The sequence below is a fragment of the Pelodiscus sinensis genome, chromosome 12 (genome assembly GCF_049634645.1).
Source record: "Pelodiscus sinensis isolate JC-2024 chromosome 12, ASM4963464v1, whole genome shotgun sequence".
Classification (NCBI taxonomy): domain Eukaryota; kingdom Metazoa; phylum Chordata; order Testudines; family Trionychidae; genus Pelodiscus; species Pelodiscus sinensis.
The window spans coordinates 23,222,096-23,246,957 of NC_134722.1; the positions used below are offsets into that span (position 1 = coordinate 23,222,096).

Consider the following 24,862-nt stretch of genomic DNA (forward strand, 5'->3'; position numbering starts at 1 on the left):
TGGAGATGTCCATTCTGAAACTTTTGTAAGATCTTCTTTTCAGCAAAGTTTTTGTTAACAAAGACTTTTTAAGTTATTCTTATTTATAGAACATCTAGTGCTAAATATACCTGGACTTTAATCTGTAATTGTAATTACTTTAATTTCTGAAAATTAGCCAGAGTACCAGGAGAACCACCCAGTTTGCCAAGCAGAACATAATCAAGATGGGGAAGAGCAGGTATGAAAAGGAGGAATAGGACAGTTAAAGATGCAGTGACTAAAAGGGAGAGGTCCTGAAGACAGTTACAGAGAGACTCTGGCAGACAAGGATCCTGCCTCCAGTCCAAATACATCCTGAAATCTCAATTGAGAGTGATGACAATCTGGGTGATCTCAGTGGTCTCAGAGGTAGAAAGGGTGGTTGTTTTAAGTACTCGGGTGCTTGATTTAGAGAGGTGTTGTGGACAGAGTACCGAAAACGAGAGAGCTTGAGTTTTATACCTAGATCTTTTGTTGACTCTTTGTATAGCTTAGGCAAATTGCTTAACATCTCTGTACTTGTTTCCCCATATGCAAAAAGGGGATAATGGGTATGCTTCTTTGTAATTCACGGCTATATATCCTTAATATTTTTGGATAATAATATATAACACAAGTAGACCTTGGAATGAATCAGTAGGCTTATATTTAAGATGTAGTCTTTTGACTTTTTATAGGCAGAGAAAACCACTGTGCTTTTAACATGTACCATTTCTTCCTCCTCACAGTTAGCTATTAAGAGATTTGATAAGACCAAGTTAAAACCTATTGACCAGAGGCTGGACCAGAGCAAAGCTAAGATTGATGCAGAAAGCAGTGGTGAATCTGTGAAACATGATGATGTGATAGATGCTCTTCTTAGAAGAAAACTAATGCACCGAAGACATACAGTTAGTGTGGCACTTTCAACAGCGGCTGTCAGTGAAGGGAGTGATTTGTCTAACACAGGAATTCCAAGTATTGCACTGGCAAAAGACTGCTCTGATGACTTGCTATCAAAACACTAATAAAAAAGTGTGAATTTGCTGCCACAAACTAAAGAACCAAGTTATACCAGTTTCAAGATCCTCCTGTTGGACAGTAAAGAATTAAATGAAGCATAGAAACTGTGTTTTCAAAAATGGATCACAAGACTGAATCTTTAGCAGACACAGACTGTTCCCGTATCAATTGCACTTTTGAAGACTGAATCCTTTCAGTTTTTCCTGGAGACCCCTACCCAGCCAGTTTGTCACTGATTTCAGGAAAGAGACATAATGTCAAAGTATTTAGACAGAAAAAAGTGACTGTTTCCCATTCTACAATCAAAGCACTTAAGAAATTACTTATATCAGTAGAGGAGAAAAAGGCTATATGGTACTTTCCAACCGTCCACACCTGTTTTTTAAAAGGCATTGAATTTTTTTTTGTTACTAAATTGGTTAAATTATATTTATTGCCAGAAGGAATTCAAAAGTCTTTATTTTATTATATTGCTAAGTACTGCCATAATGTTTAATAGCATTTTAGAAATTAATGTAATGCCTGTATGTTGCAAGTAGCTAAACAAATAATTCATAGAATCTACAACAAGATGTAAAGACATTAAAATGAGATGAACACGAAGGGAAGTGTCCTGCAGTCCCTATGCAGACAAAGCTTCCACTGATTTCAGTGGGGCACTTGCATGAATGGGGTCTGTGGGATTATGCACTACTGAGGATAGAATAATGTAAAATGCTCTCGACACTTAAAAATGTTCAGATTCCAATTAAGATGAGCATGCTTGTTTCTGCACAGAAATGCATAACACAGAGCGCTGGCTTTTTCCTTTTAGCAAATCAGATAAAATCTCACACATTCACATCTCTACAGATGGGCAGAAATCTACAGCTACTAGGTAAGTGATCTGGCAGGAAAAGTAAGAGTTTGCAGAAAGTGGCTGCATGTTATCCTGTTTTTAAGGGTGATCGTTTTAAAGGATACTCATCAATAACACATGGAAGCTTAGATTTGGAACTTGTTTCTTGACATGTTTTCAGTTCAAAATTGGTTTTAAAGTGTGAATTAAAAAGAGAAACACTTCAGTAGCACAAATCAGGATTCTTAATGTCATAGTTTTGGTTTACACTTGGTCACATCCAATTAATATTTTGTTTCTTTTATAAAATGGTAACAGACAATTTTGATTATTTTTTATAGTGGCATTGATAACATGCTTATGGCACTGTGAAATTGGAGGACTTTCCATGTGACTGTTTTCAAATAGATTTTAATGAGCGAAAAGGTGCAACGTGTGTGCACATCTCTGAAAAAACTCTGATGAAGGTTGCATGTGTATTTTTCTAAATAATTTGGGTTCATTTAATTTTCTAACGTGCCTTGGATTTGTGCCAAATGATGGAAAAGAAAAATAGTAAAAGTAATAATTCTTGAAAATCTTAACTGACTACTTATTTAAAAACCTGACTCCTTTTGGCACTTTCTTCTCACGTTTGTTCTTCCGATATTCAAAGAAATGGCCTAAATGTAAGTAAATTTAGTGACATCTTAAACCCACCCAATGCAAGATCTTCCTTTAGTAATAATGAGACGGTTAATGTTGAGAAAGATGGGGAGCATGGGTGGTGGGTACAATAGGCCAACGAAGGCTGAGTTGCCTTGGATTTGCTGCTGAAAACCTCTTTCCCAAGACCCCCTTTCCACCTGCTACCTAGAGATGTAAAATCCTGTTTGATTAACCGGTTAAATGTGATGTTTAATTGGTTAACCCACTAAAGAGGGCAGAGGCAGTCCCTCACTCCCACTGCAAGCAATGGCTGCTCCAGATGGCTGGAACAGCCCCTGTCCACTGCAGGCCCTGAGTAGCCCTTTACACACAGCAGCTGGGGAGCTGCTCCAGCCCCCTCCAGTTAACCAGAAATGGTTAGCATCACCCAGTTAAGAGTGATGCTTACTGGTTAGCTTTTCACATCCCTACTGCTGCTGCCTGCCTGCCGTGTAGTAAGATCTCTACTCAACCACCCGACGTCTCTGCTGCTTGTTGTGTCCCTCTCCTCTTCGAGGGGAAGAAAATGAAGAAGTAAATAGGAGAGTAAAGTGGCTTGGCCAGGCACTGAGGCTGGCCTACCATTGGGAACACTTGGGGTGGAGGCATGGCTGGGTGGAGTGTTTGGGGCTCAAGTATACAAGGACAGTGGGACTAGCCTTCCTAAAGCACCATCCATGATGAGGAGAAAAATTAACCGCATTTTATACACTGCCGGTACAGCCTAGTGGCATAGCCTGAGTGGATCCAAACTTTGGATGGGTTGGTGGGTAACGACTGGAGGGAGAGCAGCAATGGAGCCATCTTACCCACTCCCACAGCTAGCTTTGGAAGAATGAGAGGAATAGGTGCTCTGGCCAGGGACCCTAGGAAGATAAGCCACCATAAAAATTTCTCTCTCCATCCACTTTGCTTCTCTTTCTGCCTCCTAGTAGGAGTGGGTCTTGGAGCAAGTGCCAGATTGGGGGACTTAGGCTTGCAAGTCTCCAACTCTGCTCCATGTCAGGAGCACCAGGCAGCTAGAGCAGAGCAAGCCCCGGTGCTCTGACCCCGCTTCCCCTGGGAGCACTGGGTGGGTGGCAAAGCAGAGCCACTACCTTGGCCTAGCAGGAGCACCAGGTGGAGAGGGGCAAGCTCCCACAGTCTGATGGGAGCGGAAGCAGGGTTGGGGCAGGTGGGCCTGTATGCTAAGTGGGTGGGCCCACTTGTGACTATGCCCCATTACAGCCTACAACTACAGACTAAACCCCTGATAATCACAGATTTAAACTGTATAGGCTTCTCATGTCTGACTTATTTACAATGAAAAAACAAGACTGTTACTGTAAAACCAGTTTGCTCTCTGAAAGGAGTTAAAGCTTATTTGTTTTTAATAAGTGCTATTAATTTCTCACCAAACTAAAATTAAATATTTGCTTTTTAATATGAAGAGTTATACTGAGCTATCACTTGCAGGCAATAGTGCTTAGCTTCTACAATTGAGTACCATTTTAAATAAGGAAGTTTGTAATTTAGACTGCAAGCTCAAAAACACAAGTGACATACACTAGTTGTACTGATCAAAGTTTACTGATTGACAGATGGAAAAAACCCTCAATACTGCTCATAGTTTTTAAACAAAATTTTAATCAGTTCCAAATCATTACAGTTAGAATACTGTATTCTGCTGCTTTTCAATGACACAGCAGAATACAACTCTTCTCTTGTAGTGAAATGTCACTCCCTTTTCAGTTTCACTTCTATCATCACACAAGATGTTACAGTATTTATACCACACATTTTCACACTGCATTTTCAAAGAAGACAACACAGGATCAGATTTACTTTATGCATGCAAGAGTTTCATGTAATTTAGAACAGTTGTCTTTCCTTATTTGACAATAATAAACTCAAACCATTTAATAAATGGTAGAATAAAGATCATGTGTTAACTATCTGAACAGGGCTGTATTACATTACTCAATTAAATTTCAACCACTACTGAGTATCCACGTTTCTCAACTTTTTAACCTCATTCTGAAAGAACTTGAGTTTTCAGAAGGAACTGGTTCAAACTATAATTTTTCATCTAGCAGACTATTTTGTGAGATGTCTTTTCAAAGAATCATGTCTCTTCTCAATAATTGGTTCGTCAGCTGTTGCATTCTGCAGATTCCAACAAAATATTTCACCAGCCATAGACTGAGAATGAGTGAGGTTTTGGATAACCCCTCTACTAGAAGATACTAGTTAATTTAGAAACAAAGTGAGACATTGAGAGAGTGGACATTCTTTTAAGTCCTGTGGGCTCTGGCTGTTTGCAACTTCCAAGACACCTCATGGTAGTAGCAATTTACGGAGTGGCAGGTGCTGATAGCATAGCTTACATGCTAAGTGGGACAGAGGAAAATTCATGCTAAGGAAGTGGTGGGAGAATCCATACCACACAGCCCTCTAATACTTTAAAAAGGTAAGCTATAAAAACTCCTTAGATTTTATTTTACAGAACATGAGTCCATTTTTAACCTTTATCAAAAACGTATGCGGAAAGCAAATACATGTAAATATTTTGTCAGAACTTTCATTTTGCCTATACAGTATGTTTTGTTTTCCTTTTTCCAGGCAGTTTGGCATTCTTACAGTAGCATTTAATCATCATCATCCTCTTCATCAGAATCCAATACTTTTCTTCTGTTGAACTAAAAACAAACATTTATAAAGTACACAAATTCAGTGTACAGCAACTCATAACTTCAAAGATTCAAGAATCAAGTTAATCGCTAATGGCAAAGTTCTCAATGCGTGGCCACATTAGTAGTCCAAGTATGTGCTTGTGGGGATGGAATCTAGAATCTTTCCCCTCCTCAGCATGAAGAAAGAGTAGTGAGAACTTACAGAACTGTAGTCACTACAGGCTCCTGCTCCTTGTAAAAACGTTTGTATCCAGTGTGGGTTGGCAGGCCCTACCTCCCCAACCAACAAGCCTTCCCCTGGAACTCTGCTCCAAGGTATAGGGTGGCAGTCCCCAATACAATACAGGTTGGACCTCCCTGGTCCAGCACCCTCGGGATCTGACCAGTCCTGAATGAGGGATTTTGCCAGACCTGGGAAGGTCAATTGGTGTCCCTCTGCTGATGGACTCCAGGATCTCCCGGAGTCCATCAGCAGACCCAGCTAGGGTTCCCTGCGGGATCCATGCTCCCACCTAGCTCCTCTCCTCTGGCTTTGTGCTCCAGTTCCGGCCCCAATCCTGGCTGTCAAACAGGCTCTGAACCCCCAGCCAGGCTATGCTGTCAGGTCTGGCCCCAGCTGCCAGACTGGCTGCATGCTCCCAGCCGGGCTGCACTGTTGGGTCCAGCCCCAGCTGGGCTGTGCTGCTGTCAGTAGCCAGCCTCCACACCCCCAGCTGGGATGCACTGTCAGTCCAGGCCATAGGGCTCTTGTTCTACTAAACCACAGATAGTCCAGGACCACAGAGGTTCAATCTGTATGCTATAGAACTATTATGGCTTTGCTGAGAGTTTTGGTTTGTTACACATTTAGAAGAAGGAATATATGCTTAGGCATTTATATAGCCTATCACAAATTCCCAGAGCCTCTTAATACTGCAGACGTAATGCAGATTCAGAGTGAGCATCACCAATGGTGTAGACAATAGGAAAAATAGCTAGCACTAAAATATTTTCCACCTTTAGTGGCCAAAGGTAACTTCCAGAGTCACGTACTCTGGTTAATTTTGTACTACTCAGAGTGGATAAAAATCTATGATATAAATCAAAGTTAGATCTAATTTAATACTCTTAAAATAATAAAATTAAATTTGAAATTAACCTACACTAAGGACTAAACTTACTATAATCTATTGCTCATTACACAAACAATTCAAACAGTACATATTTGCTGCCAAAGATTTAAAGAAAGTTAATCATCTGAAGCTGACAAATCATGAAAGAAAGCCCCATAAATAAATTAAGCTATTTTCTAACAAAAATGTAAAATTAAGAATCTACATAAGAACAGCCATACCAGGTCAGACAAAAGGTATATGTAGACTAGTATCCTGTCTTCCAACAGTGGCCAATGCTAGGTGCCCCAGAGGGAAAGAACAGAACACACAAACAAGTGTATTTTTAAGAATCTGCATAGCTTAAACGTACATATAACATATCCTCCTAAAATAGCGTTAAATATATGTGCAGCAACTATTGTCAAACCTAGCCTACTTTTCTGCATTGTCTGAACTATGCTTACAGGGCCTTTGGAAAAAACCTACCTTTACTGTTGTTTTCTTTTCTGTTTGCTGGCTCACTTTTTCAAGTATTTCTATCAACCCTTGTTCTGATACCTAAAAAGGAAGAATAAAAGCCATACACAATTCATTTGAAGAAGTTGCCTAGATTCAAGCAATTGAATATAGCACAGTTGCTGTCCTGCAGCCCTTTCCCCATTGTACACTTTCAAACGTGTAAGTGGCTATTGAGACTATAATATACTGTTCAGTGGCTCACCTGCCATAAGGCTGATTACCCATGAAAATATTACTGCTGCTAGAAGATATTCCTGTAAGAAGCTACAATATGGCTCGCAGAAAACTGCAGCATTTCCATACCAATGACAGCTATTTTAAGTTACTTATTCACAATAACTTGCTCTCAGACCATATTGCCTCAAAAAGCCCTGCTGCAAGGGGTCATGGGCCTGGTCTAGAGATTAAGTGCAATTTCTAAAGCCCTGTGTTTCATTTACAAAAAGTGTAAGTGTCCTATTTCCTCTAGTAGTTCTTTAGTTTCTATCTCCAGGAACTTTAATTAAAGCTGCTTTCTGCAGTGGCGGGAGGCCTCCCTCAAAAATCAGGCTGAAAAATACTGCTTTCCTTAGACAAAAATCAGCATTTGGTCTTGCTGCCCTATTGAAAGAACAGCAATTTGTGAACTGAATTCCAAATCTCTCCCACTATTAAAAACAATACCTTTTCCTGTGGGCAACAGTGCGACAATCACATCACTCTGTATCGCCCCGCCCCTCAGCCTGAGTGTAGTACTCAGAAGGGGAAGCAGCCATGGCTTAGGGTTTCCCCAGTCCCCTGGCCTCCCCGCTGGCCCCCAGTTCCCCTACTGGAGAGTAAGGGGGTGGTAGTAACACCTCCTGGCTGTGCTCGTGGGTCGCGATGCTTCGGGACCCAGCAAGGAACCATGGCTTCCACACGGCCTGTACTTGGGCTGCTGCCTCTCTGGTGCTACAGCCTCAAAACTCCCCTCTCCTCTCCTCCTCCCCCGCAAGATTACGCCACGACAAGGGAGGGGGCTGGAGAGCCCAGGGGCAAGAGGCTGGGGCGGGCATGGCCCAGCAGTGTGTGTGTGGGAGAGGGGAGTAGGAGAGGGCGCTGAGAGACCAGGACAGGCTGTGGTGGGGGAATTGGGAGGGGGTGGCAATAGGCCAGTGCTGTTGTAGCCACAGGTTCTGGCCCTCACCTCCTCAGTGGCCAGGGGTGGGAAGAGAGGCTGGGGCTGGCATGGCTGTGGCTCTCTCTCCGTTTGCCAGTGGCCAGGGGGCTGAAAGGCCAGGGCTGGCGCGGTCCTGGCCCTTCTCTGCTTGGCAGCCAAGAGGCTAGGATTGGTGTGGCCCTGGCTCTCCCCTCCCCAGTGGCCAGGGCGGGGGGCCCAACAGGCTGGGACTGGCACAGCCCTGGCATCCTGGGAGGGGAGGGGAGGGGGGAAGGAGTTGGGTCTGCCTACCCCCAGACATGAGGGGGGTGGCAAGTATAGCCATCAAGGGGCACCGCTCCCTAATAACCTTAAACATTCTGGATAACGTCACACTGTAGAATCATGAGGTTCCCCCCTAAATGAGTGAACCCTGATGGTGAGACAGGAATATTAGCTAGTTCATAATAGGACTAGTTGCAAAATTTTATTCACTTAGAATTACAGCCAATGTTTGACCTTTAGATTTGTACAATTACAGTACTTAGCTAATAGCTCTTAACATCCAGGGTAGAGAAACTTCCTCTCCCCAAGATGCATATGATATTTTGGAAAGCCATCCAGGTAGCAAAATTAATTACAATGAAGATACAATATAACTCTATCATGTTTGGGGTACCCCTTGTCTTTGTGGAAGTTGGTAAATGTGTGTTGGCTGTCACTAGTACCTGTAACTCTAGAACTCCCCAGTTGCCTCCACATGGGCCATTGGTCAATGTCACAAAGAAGAAAAATGCTTTCTACTACAAGACTCAGTGATCCTGAGCATTAAACTTGACTTTTCTTCTCCAGAAAAGCACTTCAGTTTAAGACAGTAAAATCATAAATATTTTAAAATAAGTATGGACACAGTGTTCACACAAATGTACGTTCACACACAGCTTCAGGGCTTGAGAATCATTCATACACATGTTAAGGTGTGATCTACAGCATGCAATACAGAATTTTGTACATGTCAGTGTCAATTTTTTCAGTTTGTTTCATTGGGAACACTTATTTGCCTGTTTACTTTCAAACAAAGAGCTAAAGGAACATAAGAAATTTAGCTTACCTTCCCACCTAGCTGTCCAAATCTTGCCATCTGTATAAGGTAATTCTCTACAGCTTTTGCCTTTTCTGGCTTCACAAGTGCTAAATTACTTACTGCAAAACAAATTAGTGCCGTTCAATTTTATACTTTACCACCTTCACTGAATGAACTACTTTACAATTTATTTCTAAAGTCATGTTACGGCATAAAAGAACCATGAATTGACGGAAATTGTTTTGATTTATACAAAATTGTAAGATTCTACAGATCTGCTCCTTTTAAGGATTTATTCGGGGGTTGAGATCTCGTATTCCCTACAAGAAGACAACCCTAGATACTTACCAGTTTCTCCTCACTACTAAATTTAATGCTGCAGATCACCAGCGAAGCCACATTCCTCTATCAAGTACCATCTGCATTTTTTTTTATATATACAAAGTAAAATCTCAAAATCAGGTTATGGGAAATTGGCAGTGTACAAGAATGCCTTTCGCCTCTAGGCACTTGTTCAAATCCAAATTAGATGTGACCAATCTGTTACCACAAAATAGATGGTGTTTGGCATACAAACAAATTGGGAGTCACACTCAGCTGGTCTACACTACACAGATTATCATAAGGCAGTTTATGCTGACCTAATTATGTCAGTGTCTACATGACAGCCTTCCCCCCACCAACAGGCATAAAGCTTATGTTGGTGTAGTTGGGACAACAGTGGCTGTATAGACACTGTGTCCCTTATATTGGCTATCTTGTCAATATCACATCAAGGCCAGGCAGCTAGGGTATGTCTAAACTACATGCCTCTGCCGACAGAGGCATGTAAATTAAACATACCCTCAGAGTCAATGAAGCAGGGATTTAAATATCCCCCACTTCGTTAGAATAAAAATGGCCGCTGCGTAGTGCCAGCTCAACTGTTTGTCAGCACAAAGCAGCAGTCAAGATGGGGATCGGTCGGCAAAGAAAGCCTTTGCTGACCGATTCTGTAAACCTCGTTGCATGAGGCGTAAGGGATCGGTCGGCAAAGGCTTTCCTTGCCGACTGATCCCCGTCTTGACTGCCGCTTTGTGCTGACAAACAGCTGAGCGGCCATTTTTATTCTAATGACGTGGGGGATATTTAAATCCCCACTTCATTGACTATGTGGGTACGTCTAATTTACATGCCTTTGTTGGCAGAGGCATGTGGTCTAGACATACTCCTAGTGTCCAGCTCTTCCTGCTCCCTACTGGAAGTCAAGATAAGTTGGATTCCTGTTCCCAGCTGGTGTGAGAAGGCCAAGTGGCATCCACTGGGAGCTGGGCAGCCTTGTCCTTGGCAGGGAAGGAGGAATGGAGGGAGCACATCAGGAGACTGTTCGGCAGCCAGCTGCCAGCGAAGCTGAGACACACAGCTCAGCTGCACATACACGCTGACCTCAGAGTGGGAGTATGTATGAACATGCATCGCTGCAGTAATTACTGTGATGGCTGTAAATTAATGTAATATAAATTGACTAGGTGTGTAGTGTAGACATACCCTCAATTTCCTAACGAACAGACATCCATATCTCAAAAACTCATCTTGACAACTCTCATCCTTGCATACAGTCTTGGCAGAGACCCTGATTTATTCTCTAATTCTTAGAGCTGAGCCCCTCTAAATAAAGGCTTAGCTATACCAATGGGGCAGCACAGGGATGCTGACACTTCTGCTTATTATGCTTTTCCTATGTTCTCTCTATAAACATAGAATTGGTACCTTCACAATCACCAAATTCATTAATATTTGCTCCCAATACAATAAGCTACCACATCTGAGGATTTGCTTTTTCAGCATATGCAAAACCATAATTAGTTTATTAAAAAATGGATTTGAAATCCATAGCATTAGTCTTTTTCAATCAGGTCAAAATAATGCACTTATATGCATACTGTAATGGCAAAATACATGAATGCTTACATCTGGCACGAGCTGCTTGATCCAGAACTTGAGCTAAAATACTATTTCTCATCTCTGCTTCCCTGTAATTTAAAAAAAAAAAAAAAAAAAAAAAAAAAATCAGTTACACAATAGAACTAAGGTTTCAAGCATCAGATATGGCATCTTGCAAGACGATCAAGTCTGCTAAATACTTTATTACCAGAATAGCCGCCAAGCACTGAAAGTCATTTCATTCAAGTAGGTACAGGTTTATCAATGATAAGGATGTTAACAAGCAGGTAACTGACTAATCATGTCGTTGATACGATTTGTGTTATGGGGGCCCACTATGGCTCTGTAGTTTATCAACTAAACGTGTAGTTAAATGTAGTAGGAACCAGGCATGCAGCTCTTACTACATTTAAAATGCAGAGCCTCAGCAGGGCTCCGGTGTGCCTCTGCCTCCCCTACCCTCCAGAGATGGTGCTGGCAGTGGCATAGCGGGGGCGGGGGAGAGGGCACCAATTTAGTCCCCCTCTGCTCCCTGTTATCCATTGGCTCGCCTGCTCCTCCATCACCCACCACCGCCAGCTGGAGCCTCCTCCTCACCCCCAGCCCAATCCTCCTCCATCTCCACCGGCAGGGGAAGATGTGGTACAAGCTTCCCCCTCTCCTGCCAGGGTCATAACACCCTCCTCCCTGGTGCATAACACCCTCACGAGGCCTCTGGGTCCTGGGGGTACTGGCTCCTGCTTCCTCAAATAGTGACTCAAGTACCTGATAAGCCTAGACTTATTGGATAGTTAACTACTCCACTAGTCACTTACATCCCTAACGAATGACAGATTACTAACAAAAAGAAGAAAATGTAATGTTTATTTGATGTATATGACAAAAATTATTTTTGGAAATTGTAAAAACAAAAATCCACAATAGCCTACAAAGAAACTAAAAAGGTGATAGTTCCCACTAACATGTATAGATACTAAACAACCTGATTCCAAGCCTCTTAGCCAAAACTCTCAAGTTTTGCTTACGTGAGGAGCCAAAGATAAAACCCTTCAACTTATCAGCGTAGCTGTTCTGTAACAAAATAACCCAGCATAGTGTTTCAAGGAACTAAAATTAATGTTTTTTTTTTCCTTTTTAAAAAAACCTATAGAAATTAAAAGTCATTAAATTATGAACACGTTACCTAAAATAAATATCTCACATTCATCATACCTCTGTTTGGTTTCTTGTTGTTCATTAGAAGGGTCCTGAAAAGCAAGAATTACATAAAATGCTTTAGCAATCCCTTTAGAAAACACTTGTGTAGGATGTGTTTTATTTGAATTTGACATAAACCAGTTAAAGTCAAATTATCATGGTCATGGTTGAGAGGGGCAAGATAGGTGAGATATCATTTATTGGATCAATTTCTGTTGATGAGACAAACAAGTTTATGAGCTTACACAGAGCTCTTTCCCAGACCTGAGAAGAACTCTGTATAGCTCAAAAGCTTGTGTCTTTCACCAACAAAAGTTGGTCCAATAAAAAAATACTACCTCACTAGCCTTATCATTCTAATACATTGGAATTGACATACCATAGTTTACATGCTGAGAATGAAAACTGTCTGCTTTAACTGATGAATGATCCATGTTTGTTTGTCCTACACATCTGCAGCACGTTTTCACCCCATCATGGTAGAGCAAACAAGTACAGTAAAACTCCAATAGTCCGGCACGCCTGATAGTCCGGCATCAAAATGGCAAGAGCCTAGTGAGTGAGCTTCAGCAAAAAATGAGTCACAAGGTAACAGCGGCAGCAGCTGAACTGAGCAAAAAGGGTAAAAAAGGCTTAAAAAACCCTAAAACATTACAGTATATTGTATACAGTATGTACAATAAAAAGGGTTAAGAACACTTTATATACAGTATATAATGTATACAGTATATATATATCCATCTTATAGTACCTCCTGATAGTCCAGCATATTTGATAATCCGGCACCACCTAGATCCCATAGGTTCCTGATTATCGAAAGTCTACTGTACCCTGATTTGCAACTAGGTTTGCCTCAGAAAAGACAATTGCAGGTTTGGAGCAGAAGGCTAGCTCAGTGAACCCTAAAGACAAAAGGGTGAGCTTTCCAACAATAGCCACAGACATCAGATCTCCTCAATTAAGCTTGCAAGTGAAGTTCAAAACTTCTAGCCTAAGAATAGAACACAAGCAGCAGGAACAGTGGTAAGCAGTCTAGAAAGGGCTTTGAAAGTGTTACTTTCTAAATAATTTGTAAAAGTCTACCTTCTCTCTTAAAAATGTTGTTTGCACTTTTTCAAAACAAAATTACGTACACAATACAGGAACTCTGTTCTATTTTACCCATGTTTTATTCAAAGAAAGTGATTTTATAGGTTGTATCTCTTCACATTCTATTCTCTTATTAATTTCTCAAAAGAAAGTTATTAAATATGGATTCATGGAAAGGGAAGAAGAGCCCCATCCCTAATAACTTCATATCAGATATGTGATTAAAAGTACTAACCATATTTCCATTTGTTATACATGAAACGGTTCCTTTGGCCACCCCATCACCAATCATTTCACAAATTCAATGATATTTACATTATTTAAAACCCATCTAGCAATGCAGGTTTGTTTCCCTTGTTAATTCATGTAACATGTCATTCCTGAAAAGCCAGGGCTAGCCTTTCGGAAAACTTCAGGAACCCCACAGCCCGACCGTTGGTGGTGAAGGTGTTGCTTGGGCACTGGGTGAAGGGCCGAGAGACAGGAATTGAGAAGGTGGAGAAACTGCCCATTCGAGGAGCTCCTTGAACCCTGAAGTGGTGAATGAGGGTTGCTGGCTGGAAGTGATGAAGGGTGGGGCAGAAAGCTGAATAGCCCCCGAGGGGCACAATGAGAATGGGGGGGGGGAGAAAAGGGCCATTTGGGGGGCAGCTGGCTGGTCCCGGGGGAGACAGGGAAAGTGTTGAGGGACAAGTCTGGGCCCCACGTGTACGGCCGATGGGGGGGGGAGGGAGACCAGTTTATTTTAAAGGGCCTTCTAGGGGACACCATTTCCCCACAGCCCGCCCGCTGTACATTTCTACCGCCCTCACACACGCGGCTGCCATGACCATACGCGCCCACTGCCCGGGGAAGGACAAGGGGGCTCCCGCAAAGTCAGGGCCGCTGGTCTCCCGACTCTGGGCCATGGGGAGGGGGGCAGCTGTCAAGGCCTGGGGAGGGGAGGGGTGAGGTGAGGTGAGCTGAGGGAGCTGTGTGCCCACGAGCAGCGCCAGCCCCTCCCTTACCCCATGTTTCGCCTGCAGCTCGGCCAGCCGCTGCTTGCGGAGCGCTTCCAGCTCCTCGTCCGCCATGGCTGGGGGTGGGGCAGGGAGAGAACGGGGCCGAGCGCGAGAAAACCGCCAGGGCCGCTCAGCGCGCACGCGCCCTCCCTCCCCAAGCCCCCGCCAATCGATTGCCGAGAGCCAAGACCGAGCTGCCCGGCGAGAGCCGATGGGGCGAGGGAACTGGGAGGGGCACGGGCGCTCATGGGACGAGATGCTGGGAGGGGCGAGCGCTTAGAACCAGCTTCCCACGTCGGGCGGCTGCTGGCCGGGCCGGGACTCCGCCTGGCGGGGGGCGGGGGAATGTCTCAGCTCTCGGAGCTACAGCGTCCCCGGGTCCGGCCGCTCGAGTAGGGGTCACCAGGCCCGCCCCCTGCCCCCATAGTGGTTTCCTGCCCCCATAGTGACCCTACCAGGGCCCGCCGAGCTAGTTGTGCTGACAGATGCCCCCAGGGGCGGGGTGCCAAGGGGAGGAGCAGGCCTCACCCTGCCACACTGGGGCACGTTGCACCAGCGGGCTACCTGCCTCCGTTTTTCTGACCAATGTGCTGCCAGCCTGTGACTTGCTGTTGTGTCACCGACGGGGGGAACCGAACCTGGGACCTCCGGAGCTTCCTGCAGGAGTCTAATGCTTGAGCTAAAAGCTCTCAGCCAAGCATAGAGGAAATTCGTTTTTTCTTTCTGTTGGCGATCTAAGTGCCACTACGTGGGACTGTGAACCACATCCACTAAGTGTGTGGTTACACTATATCCATTTTTATGGTAGAGAAATCGGTGTCTCTAGTGTCCCTGGGCTGACTGAAATGCTCCTGCCATCCTCTTGCAGAAGTGCTTTGGTGGATTCATTGGGAGACCCAAATGGTTGAAGTTAACCCTATAGTTTACAGGAGTAAAGCTTCAGAGTCACAATGTATCTCCACCCTGAAACTGTCATCTGCAACAGCTGGCAGAGTGCTCAGTTGGTAATCTTCCTTATTTTGATGGCTGAGTGCTGAGTCACTTCGCTGCCCCCACCAGGCTATGGCTCCTTTAGCATTGCCCTCCTTAGATTACCATATCACTTCAAAAATGCTCTCCAGCTCCACTTCAATTGTGGATCAGTGGTTGAGACTGCAATCTCTGCTGTCAATGCCCTTCCTTTATAATACCCCTCTAAAGCTATACTTCCTGCAGATACACACACATCCCACTATGCCTATTCTAGCCATACAACTCCATATCTGTCTTTGAGCTGCTGTAGCTAGTATATTTCAGCACCCAGCAGAGGGTAGAACAATTGAGCTGGTAGCTATGCTCTTAATTGTCCCTCAGCAACTAGCTACTTCCCTCCCTCCAGATCTAATAGGGCATTGAAAGCTGATAACTAATTTGTGAGTTAACATTAGCCAAATGCTCAATACATTGGCATTAGATCTTACCCTCTCTGAGATACCAGTTATCAAACAGGCAGCTCTTCAGAGACTGAAAGTGCTACAAGTTTTTAAAGTTTAATATTTCTATAGAAAATCAGGAAGTGATAACAAAAATCAGTTATAAAAGATGTCAAATTGTTTGCTCTTTGGTACTTTGAACTAAAAATTTTTGCAATGGGTGGGAAAGCAATTTGGAGAATTTTCTGTTTGTTCTGTTTCTTAGTAATTGTTACAGTACAGGAGACAATTGAGTCATTATGACTAACTGTAAAGAACTCAAGAGGGAAAAGGAGAAAAAGCTTTGATTTTCCTTTCATGGCGCTGGAGTCACTCACTTTCACATTCCTAACCTGCAGAAGACCTGAAGTCCCGTGTCCATCCTCAGAGACAGTTCTCTATATACTGCTGATTTCCTATTGGGCCTGCTTTCACTTCTTTTAATTTAAAACGAAAGTGTTAGGAGTGCACATTTCTGTGAATGCCTGTGAAATGTTTACAGCAGAGGGAGCCCTAGCTCTACCAAAGCTCCTTTGTTGATCATTAAAATACAAAGCAGCAAACATAATAATTGTTTTTTGCTGTGCAGTATGTCCTCACAGATGAAGCTTTAATCTATATCGTACATCTCTGTTGCTGTAAATTCATGCTCCATTATACCACCATATGCTTTGATTCACTCTGAGGAAGTTGCGGCAGTCCTAACATTTTGTTTTAGCTTCATATCTGTTTATGCTGCATGTTTGATTGTATATTGTTTTCTCACACACTTAAAGGTTATATCTTAATAAGTGTTTCAAACGAGTTTATTAGCAATGAGCCTGCAGTTGATGAATTTTTATGTCATGAAAAGGTGTCACTGCAATCACTGACAATTACAATATGAGTTTCAAGGGACAAAGTTTGGCCCATTAAAAAAATAATCTGGAGGCATGAAGCACAACGTTTTGGTTTTTATCTCGTCTAGTCAGCTGTCTATTTGCTTTTTCATGTATTTATATATAATAGGTATTGATGTTTCTTTGATGAAAACTGGACTATTTCATAGCTAAAAGCATGAAGGGACATAAGAATTTTTTTCAGAATCATTCACAGATTGATTGTTTGAGCTTCATGTTATCTGAATATTGTAATGAGGGTTTTGAATTATTATTAAATAAAATTAGCTCTTTAATCTTTTTACACACAGTAATGGGTCCACAGAGTCTTAAGTACCATTTTTGTGAATGAACAAATGTTCAGTATTCCTCTTTTCAAACTGCTCAAAGGTCTGCTTCTAAATCTTTCAGTCCATTTTATAACTATGTTTCCTACCAATAGCCTCTAATATATACAGCCTAAATTTTCAAAAGTACCTTATGATTTTGAGTGCCTTGGTTTTTGTGTGTTTAATCTGAGGAATCTTAAAAAGCCCTGTTTTTTAGAGGCTGGGTGCTCAGCATTTTTTGGAAATCAGGCCCCTTGAGGATTGTTCAAATGGAGCACATCAAAATTGAGTGACTTTTCAATATTTATTCCTAATTGCTTGTGAATAGAGGTATCAAAAGAAAGAATATGGAATGTGTTATAGTTGTTAGAGAAATAAAACATCATTTTGGGGATGTTGTGTGCTAGACTAAACAAAGTCAGATTTTACACTTGGGTACAGGGGTGCAACTGTCAGTTAAGTCAATAGGAGTTGAACCCTTGTAACTTTGGATGTAATTTGGTTCACAGAAAGCATGCATGTGTAATACTTACTTTATTTATTTACAAATATTTTTACTCTGCCTCTATTTAAAATATTCAAGGCGGCTTACAAACCGTATTCATTGTCAGCTAGGATTAAACCTGGGATCTCGGCAGCTTACTGCATGAGCTGAATGATACAGGTCTTGTACCCAAGGCTGTGGCAGACTCTTCAATTTCTAGGTGGTATAAGTGCCAGTACAGTGGGACAGTGAGTCACACCAAGCAAGTAGGGGTTACCCACATTGTAAACGTAGGGCTGCCAGATGGTTTAACCAAAAATACTGAACACTCCCCCACACACAGAAAAAACCACCAGGAAAAAAATTCTGTTGAGAAAAAAAAGGGGGGAGACCAAAGATGTTGAGCAAAAAGAAGAAAAGAAAAAAAAAAGACCCCAACAGCAGTTGTTAAAAAAAAAAAAAAATCAGCATGGCCCATTTAAGAAAAGGCTTTTTTGCTGGCATCCATTTTGTTTTTCTGCTCCAGCCACAAGACAAGCCCCTGCGGAACCAGGTAAGCGGGTGGGAGGAGGGGCCTGGTGAGAGTTCCAGGGGGCCCAGCAGGGAGGTCCGGGGGCTGGGCCCAGTAGCTGAGTGTGTCGTCGTGTTGCCAGGTGTCCGGTATTTTTGCCTCCTGGCAGGGAAAAAAAATCAGAAAACACCAGACATTTTAGGTGTCCGGTATTTTCTGAATTTTTTTATAGACAGGAGGCAAAAATACCGGACTGTCCGGGTCAATACTGGACACCTGGCAACCCTATGTAAACAAAATGAATAATTTGTGAATAGGGGTTAACAAACACGCAGACAAGGGGGATCCAGTATACTTAGATTTTTAGAAAGCCTTTGACAAAGTGCCTCACTAAAGGCTCTTGTGTAAATTACATGGCCATGGGATAAGAGGGAAGGTCCTTTCCTGGATTGAGAACTGGTTAAAAGACGGGAAACAAAGAGTAGGAATAAATGGTAAATTTTCAGAATGGAGAGGGGTAACTAGTGGTGTCCCCCAAGCAGGGCCAGACAGAGGCATGGGCGAGCTGGGCAGCTGTCCAGGGCGCCAACCCGCGGGGGGCTCCTGATGGCAGCTGTAAGGGGCGCACAGTGTCCCTTACTGCTGCCATCAGCAGCCATGCACGCAGCTCCCGCGGCGCCGGACAGCAGTGCCCTTGCCCCTATGGCTGTGGGGCTATGCATGGTCCGACGCGTGTGCTAGTAGTGCTGGCTGGGCCGGGCTGGGCAGCACATGTGCCATGTGCCCGGGGAGGCGGGCCCGCGCCCCATGGGCGGGCCTGCACATGCGCCCTGCGCCTGGGGGCAGCGCCGCACGCCTGGGCCCAGGGCGCCAAAAGGGCTCAGGCCGGCCCTGCCCCCAAGGGTCAGTCCTGGGACCAATCCTGTTCAACTTATTCGTAAATGATCTGGAGAAAGGGGTAAGCAATGAAGTGGTAAAGTTTGCAGATGATACCATACTGTTTAGGATAGTCAAGACAGAAGCAGACTGTGAGGGACTCCAAAAAGATCTCACCAAACTGAGTGACAGGGAAACAAAATGACTAATGCAATTTAATGTGGATAAGTGTAAAGTAATACACATTGGGAAAAATAACCCTAACTATACGTACTGTATGATGAGCGCTAATTTGGCTATGACAAATCAGAAAGAGATCTTGGAGTTATCGTGGATAGTTCCCTGAAAACTTCCACACAGTGTGCAGCAGCAGTCAAAAAAGCCAATAGGATGCTAGGAATTATTAAGAAAGGGATAGAAAATAAGACTCAGAATATCTTACTGCCCCTGTATAAAACTATGGTACGCCCACATCTTGAATACTGTGTACAGATGTGGTCTCCTCACCTCAAAAAAGATATTTTGGCCTTGGAAAGGGTTCAGAAAAGGGCAACTAAAATGATGAGGGGTTTGGAACCAGTCCCATATGAAGAGAGGTTAAAACGACTGGGACTTTTCAATTTAGAAAAGAGGAGACGGGGGATATGATAGAGGTATATAAAATCATGAGTGGTGTGGAGAGGGCAAATAAAGAAAAGTTATTTATTAGTTCCCATAATAGAAGAACTAGAGAACACCAAATGAAGTTAATGGGTAGCAGGTTTAAAACTAATAAAAGAAAGTTGTTCTTCACACAGTGTGTAGTCAACCTGTGGAACTCCTTGCCAGAGGAGGCTGTGAAGGCTAGGACTATAACAGAGTTTAAAGAGAAGCTAGATAATTTCATGGAGGTTAGGTCCATAAAAGGCTATTAGCCAGGGGATAGAAATGGTGTCCCTGGCCTCTGTTTGTCAAAGGCTGGAGAAGGATGGTGGGAGACAAATCGCTTGATTATTGTCTTCAGTCCACCCTCTCTGGGGCACCTGATGCTGGCCACTGTCGGCAGACAGGCTATTGGGTTAGATGGACCTTTGGTCTGACCCAGTACGGCCGTTCTTATGTTCTTATGTGAATATTCTTTGAGTTGGTAGAAGCAAATTTAATTTGGTAAGTGCGTACAGATTCCTAAGGTCCTTCAACATATAAGAGTTTCAGGTGTTTACAAACTTTCAAATATTTCATATTGCTAATGTTTACATATTATTTAAGCCTAATCTATTTGAAAATTTCTAGGTACTTTTGAACACACAAGAAACTCTGTGATCTTCTAAGAAGCTTGACAGTTACCCTACAGAGGCCTAAAATCCCTGCTTATAGGCTGATTGTCACTGTTACTCTTTTTTTAAAATCAGTATGTATGTACTGTTCCTGATATTCTGATTACCCCAAAAACTAATCCCTAAAGTCTCCTAAGGGAATCTAATTAATTAATTATGAAAGACTGTAACTACTGTTACTAAAATAACAATGTTTCACAGATATTACAAAAATCATTTAACAATATTTGAGAAGAATATTAGAATATTGTACTCTAAAATTAAGATTGTCTATCTGAGGAAGATAAACAACAGCAAAAGAGCTGGCTATGCATGTAAGATATTTTATCAATCCGATATAATGACAGAAGAGGACTTAACCGTATATTTTGAAGACATGTCTAATCTCAGGAAATAGTTTTTGATTAGCAAAAGTTTCATTTCCAAAGACTGTAAGGTTTAATTTCAAACAGTAGGTGTCTCCCAGAGACATTTTCCTTCTTTTCCTGAGCTATTATGTAGTATGAGAAATGCAGTCTGTCTTAAAAGTATTCACATAACCCATATTATCCTTATAAAAGTACTACTGTATTCTGTAACAACATCCAAAAACCTGCAGCAGTACTACTGCAGGCCCCTGTGTTGTGGCCTATTACAATTGCATTTGGTAGTATTTATTTGATGGAGGATATAGAATTCCTTGTTTCCCAATGAGAGGCTGCCAGTCATGTATGACCCAAAATAATGGCTTTATAAAAAAAATACAGAATTTAAAATAAATAGGAATAACTCATGGTTTCCTCCTAAATTCCAGTAGAAACATTTTTTTACACATAAACGTGTTCTTACAGTGTTTTCAATCTAAATATCACAGAATTTTTTCATTTAATAAAAACCTAGCTATAAAATGATCTAGCAATTATCACAAACGTAAAATTGACCAGTGAAATCAGCATTCAGAGATAAATAACAGTCACATAAACAATGAAAAATAAAATAGATTGTTAAAATTCCTTCAGTTTTAATAATCTATGGGTAAGGAAATGTATTTTATTTAAAAATATCATTAACCTATCAGCATTTGGTCACTGTTACTCATATCAGACCTGATTCAGAACCCATTGAAGTAAATGGAAAAACTCCCATTTTACTACATGAGAAATTCCATTCAAGAAAATGGGGTGATTTATATGAGAACATAAGAAGGGCTATACTGGGTCAGACGAAAGTGGCCAATGCCAGATGCCCCAGAAGGAGTGAACAGAACAGTTACTCATCAAGTAGCTGTTGATGGCATAGAGAGTACGATTATTAAGTCTGCAGATAATACCAAGCTGGAAGGGACTGCAAATCTTTGGAGGATAGAGTCCTAATTCAAAATGATCTGGACAAACTGGAGAAATGGTCTGAGGTAAATAGGATGAAGTTTAATAAGGACAAATGCAAAGTACTCAACTTAAGAACCAACAATCATTTTCACACATACAGATGGGAAGTGACTATCTAGGAAGGAACACTGAAGAAACGGATCTAGGGGTTATAGTGGACCACAAGCTAAATATGAGTCCACAATGTGACACTGTTGCAAAAAAAGCAAACATGATTCTTGGATACATTAACAGGAGTGTTGTGAGCAAGACACGAGAAGTCATTCTTCTGTTCTACACTGCGTTGATTAGGCCTCAATTGGAGTATTGTGTCCAGGTCTGGGCACACATTTCAAGAAAGATGTGGAGAAACTGGAAAAGGTCCAGAGAAGAGCAACAAAAATGATTAAAGGTCTAGAAAACATGACCTATTTGGGAACACTGAAAGAACAGGGATTGTTTAGTTTAGAAAAGCAAAGACAGAGGGGACATGATAACCATTTCCAAGTATCTAAAAGGGTGTTATAAGGAGGAGGGAGAAAAATTGTTCTCCTTGGCTTCTAATGATAGGACAAGAAGCAATGGACTTAAATTTCAGCAAGGGAGGTTTAGGTTGGACATTAGGAAAAAATTCCTGCCTGTCAGAGTGGTGAAACCAGTGTTTTTCAACCAGTGGTACGAGTACCCTTAGGGGTACTCGAGAGAAGTCTGGGGGTACTTCAACACAACTGAAATTTAGAGAAAACTGAATTTTTGTTATACGTTTTACAGCACTTTATTATTTTTGTACATTTTACACCCAGAAATTTAATCGCTCACCTGGCTACGATTGTGTTGCAATGGTAGAAAAAAATTATGTGTGTCTGAAAACTGTAGGTACTGGGGGTACTTTTAATTTTATTTTTTAAAAGGGGATACTTATAATTTTTTAAAAGGGGTGCTTTATAAAAAAAGGTTGAGAAACACTGGGTTAAACGCTGGATTAACTTGCCTTGGGAGGTTGTAGAATTGCTATCACTGGTGATATTTAAGAGCAGGTTGGATAGGCATCTATCAAGGATGATCTAGGTGATGCTTGGTCCTGGTCTTTACAACATCCTCTGTAAAGGAGTTCCACAGATTGGGTATGTCTACTCTACAGAGTTTTTTGGGGAAAACAGATGATTTTCTGAAAAAACTTCAGTTATGTCCACACCGCAATCACATTCTTTTGAAAGAAAATAGAAAGAACAGAGGGGTTTTTCTGACATTGGTAAACCTTTTTCTACGAGGAAGAAGCCTTTTCCTGAAAGAGCTCTTTTGGAAAAAGGTGTGTGTGGACGGGGAAGAGGGAGTTCTTTCAAAAGAAGAGGAAAGAGGAAAAAGCACAGGTGCCCTGGTGGCTACTCTGTCCATAGTAATCCATAGTAATCACAGCTTAAATGCAAGAACACATCCATTCAGTGTGGAGGCTATCTTTCGAAAAAGCAGATCACTTGAATAGTGTTTTAGATAAGAGACTGTTACCATTTCATCTCTGGATTCTTTGACTGGTACCTGATTTTCTGATAAATATCTGCAATAAAACTGCTTTATCTTATGCAGAGTTAGACAAAATTACAGTTTTAGAGCACACACTCCTCTTTACTTCGGACTCAATGCTTTTTTCTTTGTTGTAGCTCATTTGTCTGTCTGTATATCTTGGTCCTGTATTTGTGCTCATTAAGAGCAGCTGTGTTTAATGAGCTGGTGCACAACAGGGTCAATAAAACATATGTAGTATACATTATTAGCACATACATAAAAATGATTAGCAACCTATAGGTTAAAAAGGAGCTGGCTTTTTTTTTAAATGGCTCTTAATATTATCTACTCTAAACTCAGCAGTCTTTTTTAATAATATTGATCAGTGTCTTCTGTAGTAATATTGAATGTATCTATAACATTTCTACAAGCTGGATTCCAGTCATGTATTTATTTTGTTAATGACAAATGTAGAATACATTTTCTTGTGTTCCTTTCCTATGAAAGTTTAGTCTTACTTTATTTCAGATTTAAACTGTAATTTAATTTGAGCAGAGCATTATAACTGCATTAACAGTCAAGAATCATTTTTAGACCAGCTGACCTGGTTAAGTGACTCTGTGATAAGAGGTGAGAGTTACCCTTGTTCATTATCTGTGTCTGCAGCTGAATCTTCCATGTTCTGTTCTCAAGTATTGACATTCCTAAACTCCCATGTAAATCACTGATCCATAAATAATATGAGGGTAGACAATCTAGGAAATTCTTACTGAGCTAATGCAAATCAAGTATGTAACCTGTAGTCACTAGTAGTATTGTTTTATGTGAAAAAAATAGATTCTCATTTTCAATAAAGCTGTTAATTTAAGGATTTCCGCTCTCCTTGTAAATTAGATATGGTAGTTTACCTCTGATCACCACACAATCGAATTGCTAATTTTTAAAAAAATCTTAGATTCTACTTCTTTGGAACTTGACAAGGGAGATGTCTCTGTCAGGGCTAGGCCCAGTCTGTGCCCCGGCCTAGCTGGCTGTGCCTACTCAGGCCCAGCAGATATCGGGAGTCTTATTTGAAGGGTTGTTCAGGAAGGTCAAGAGCACATGTACTGCTAGCAAGTAAATGCATGTGTGTAACAGGGCCTATTAGGCAGTGCTGGAAAAAGGGCAGTGTTAAGGTTAGGTTGGCCACCTTCACTACACATCACCTGATTTATCAAAGTTCCCATTTTGCTGACACTAAGGTTCTGAAAGGAATGACATCTCAGCAGGTGAACCTATTTTTTCTTCTTTTGTGAAGAAAAGCAGAGGAGGCCCAACTATCAAGGCTGACCACAGAGTGAGCTAGTGGGAAAGGAAACAATGAAACAAAACAAAGGGTAGGAATAAATGGTAAATTTTCAGAATGGAGAGGTGCAATTAGTGGTGTTCCCCAAGGGTCAATCATAGGACCAATCCTATTCAACTTATTCATAAATGGTCTAGAGAAAGGGGTGAGCAGTGAGGTGGCAAAGTTTTCAGACAATACTAAACTGTTCAAAATTGTCAAGACCAAAGCAGACTGCAAAGAACTTCAAAAAGATCTCACTAAACTGAGTGACTGGCAACAAAATGGCAAATAAAATTTAATGTGGATCAGTGTAAAGTAATGCACATTGGAAAAAATAACCCCAACTATACATACAATATGATGGGGGCTAATTTAGCTACAACTAATCAGGAAAGAGATCTTGGAGTTATCGTGGATAGTTCCCTGAAAACATCCACGCATTGTGCAGCAGCGGTCAAAAAAGTCAATAGGATGCTAGGAATTATTAAAAAAGGGGATAGAAAATAAGACACAGAATATCTTACTGCCCCTATATAAAACTATGGTACATCCACATCTTGAATATTGTGTATAGATGTAGTCTCCTCACCTCAAAAA

General features: G+C 41.8%; 2 protein-coding genes across 10 annotated transcripts in view; one reads left to right on the forward strand and one right to left on the reverse strand.

Moving 5' to 3' along the window:
- The window catches only part of ANKRD27 (ankyrin repeat domain 27), a 75,471-nt gene extending 71,559 nt beyond the window's left edge, over positions 1–3,912 (forward strand). For 7 of the 9 annotated variants that reach the window (XM_025183707.2, XM_025183705.2, XM_075940135.1 and 4 more), the window contains 2 exons: positions 158–220; positions 750–3,912. In XM_025183707.2, the coding sequence (XP_025039492.2) occupies positions 158–220; positions 750–1,028 (342 nt within the window). In that variant the 3' untranslated portion in view covers positions 1,029–3,912. The remainder of the gene's footprint in view (positions 1–157; positions 221–749) is intronic. The other 2 variants (XM_075940137.1, XM_006121231.4) reach the window with 1 other exon arrangement.
- A 242-nt stretch (positions 3,913–4,154) lies between these two features.
- On the reverse strand, positions 4,155–14,409 carry PDCD5 (programmed cell death 5). The gene is made up of 6 exons (XM_075940139.1): positions 14,251–14,409; positions 12,170–12,204; positions 10,985–11,046; positions 9,062–9,153; positions 6,801–6,872; positions 4,155–5,226 (listed from the first exon to the last, which is right to left on the reverse strand). Exons 1-6 carry the CDS (start codon positions 14,314–14,316, stop codon positions 5,176–5,178), a joined length of 378 nt encoding a protein of 125 aa, XP_075796254.1. The 5' UTR covers positions 14,317–14,409; the 3' UTR covers positions 4,155–5,175.
- Between the last annotated feature and the right edge of the window lie 10,453 nt (positions 14,410–24,862).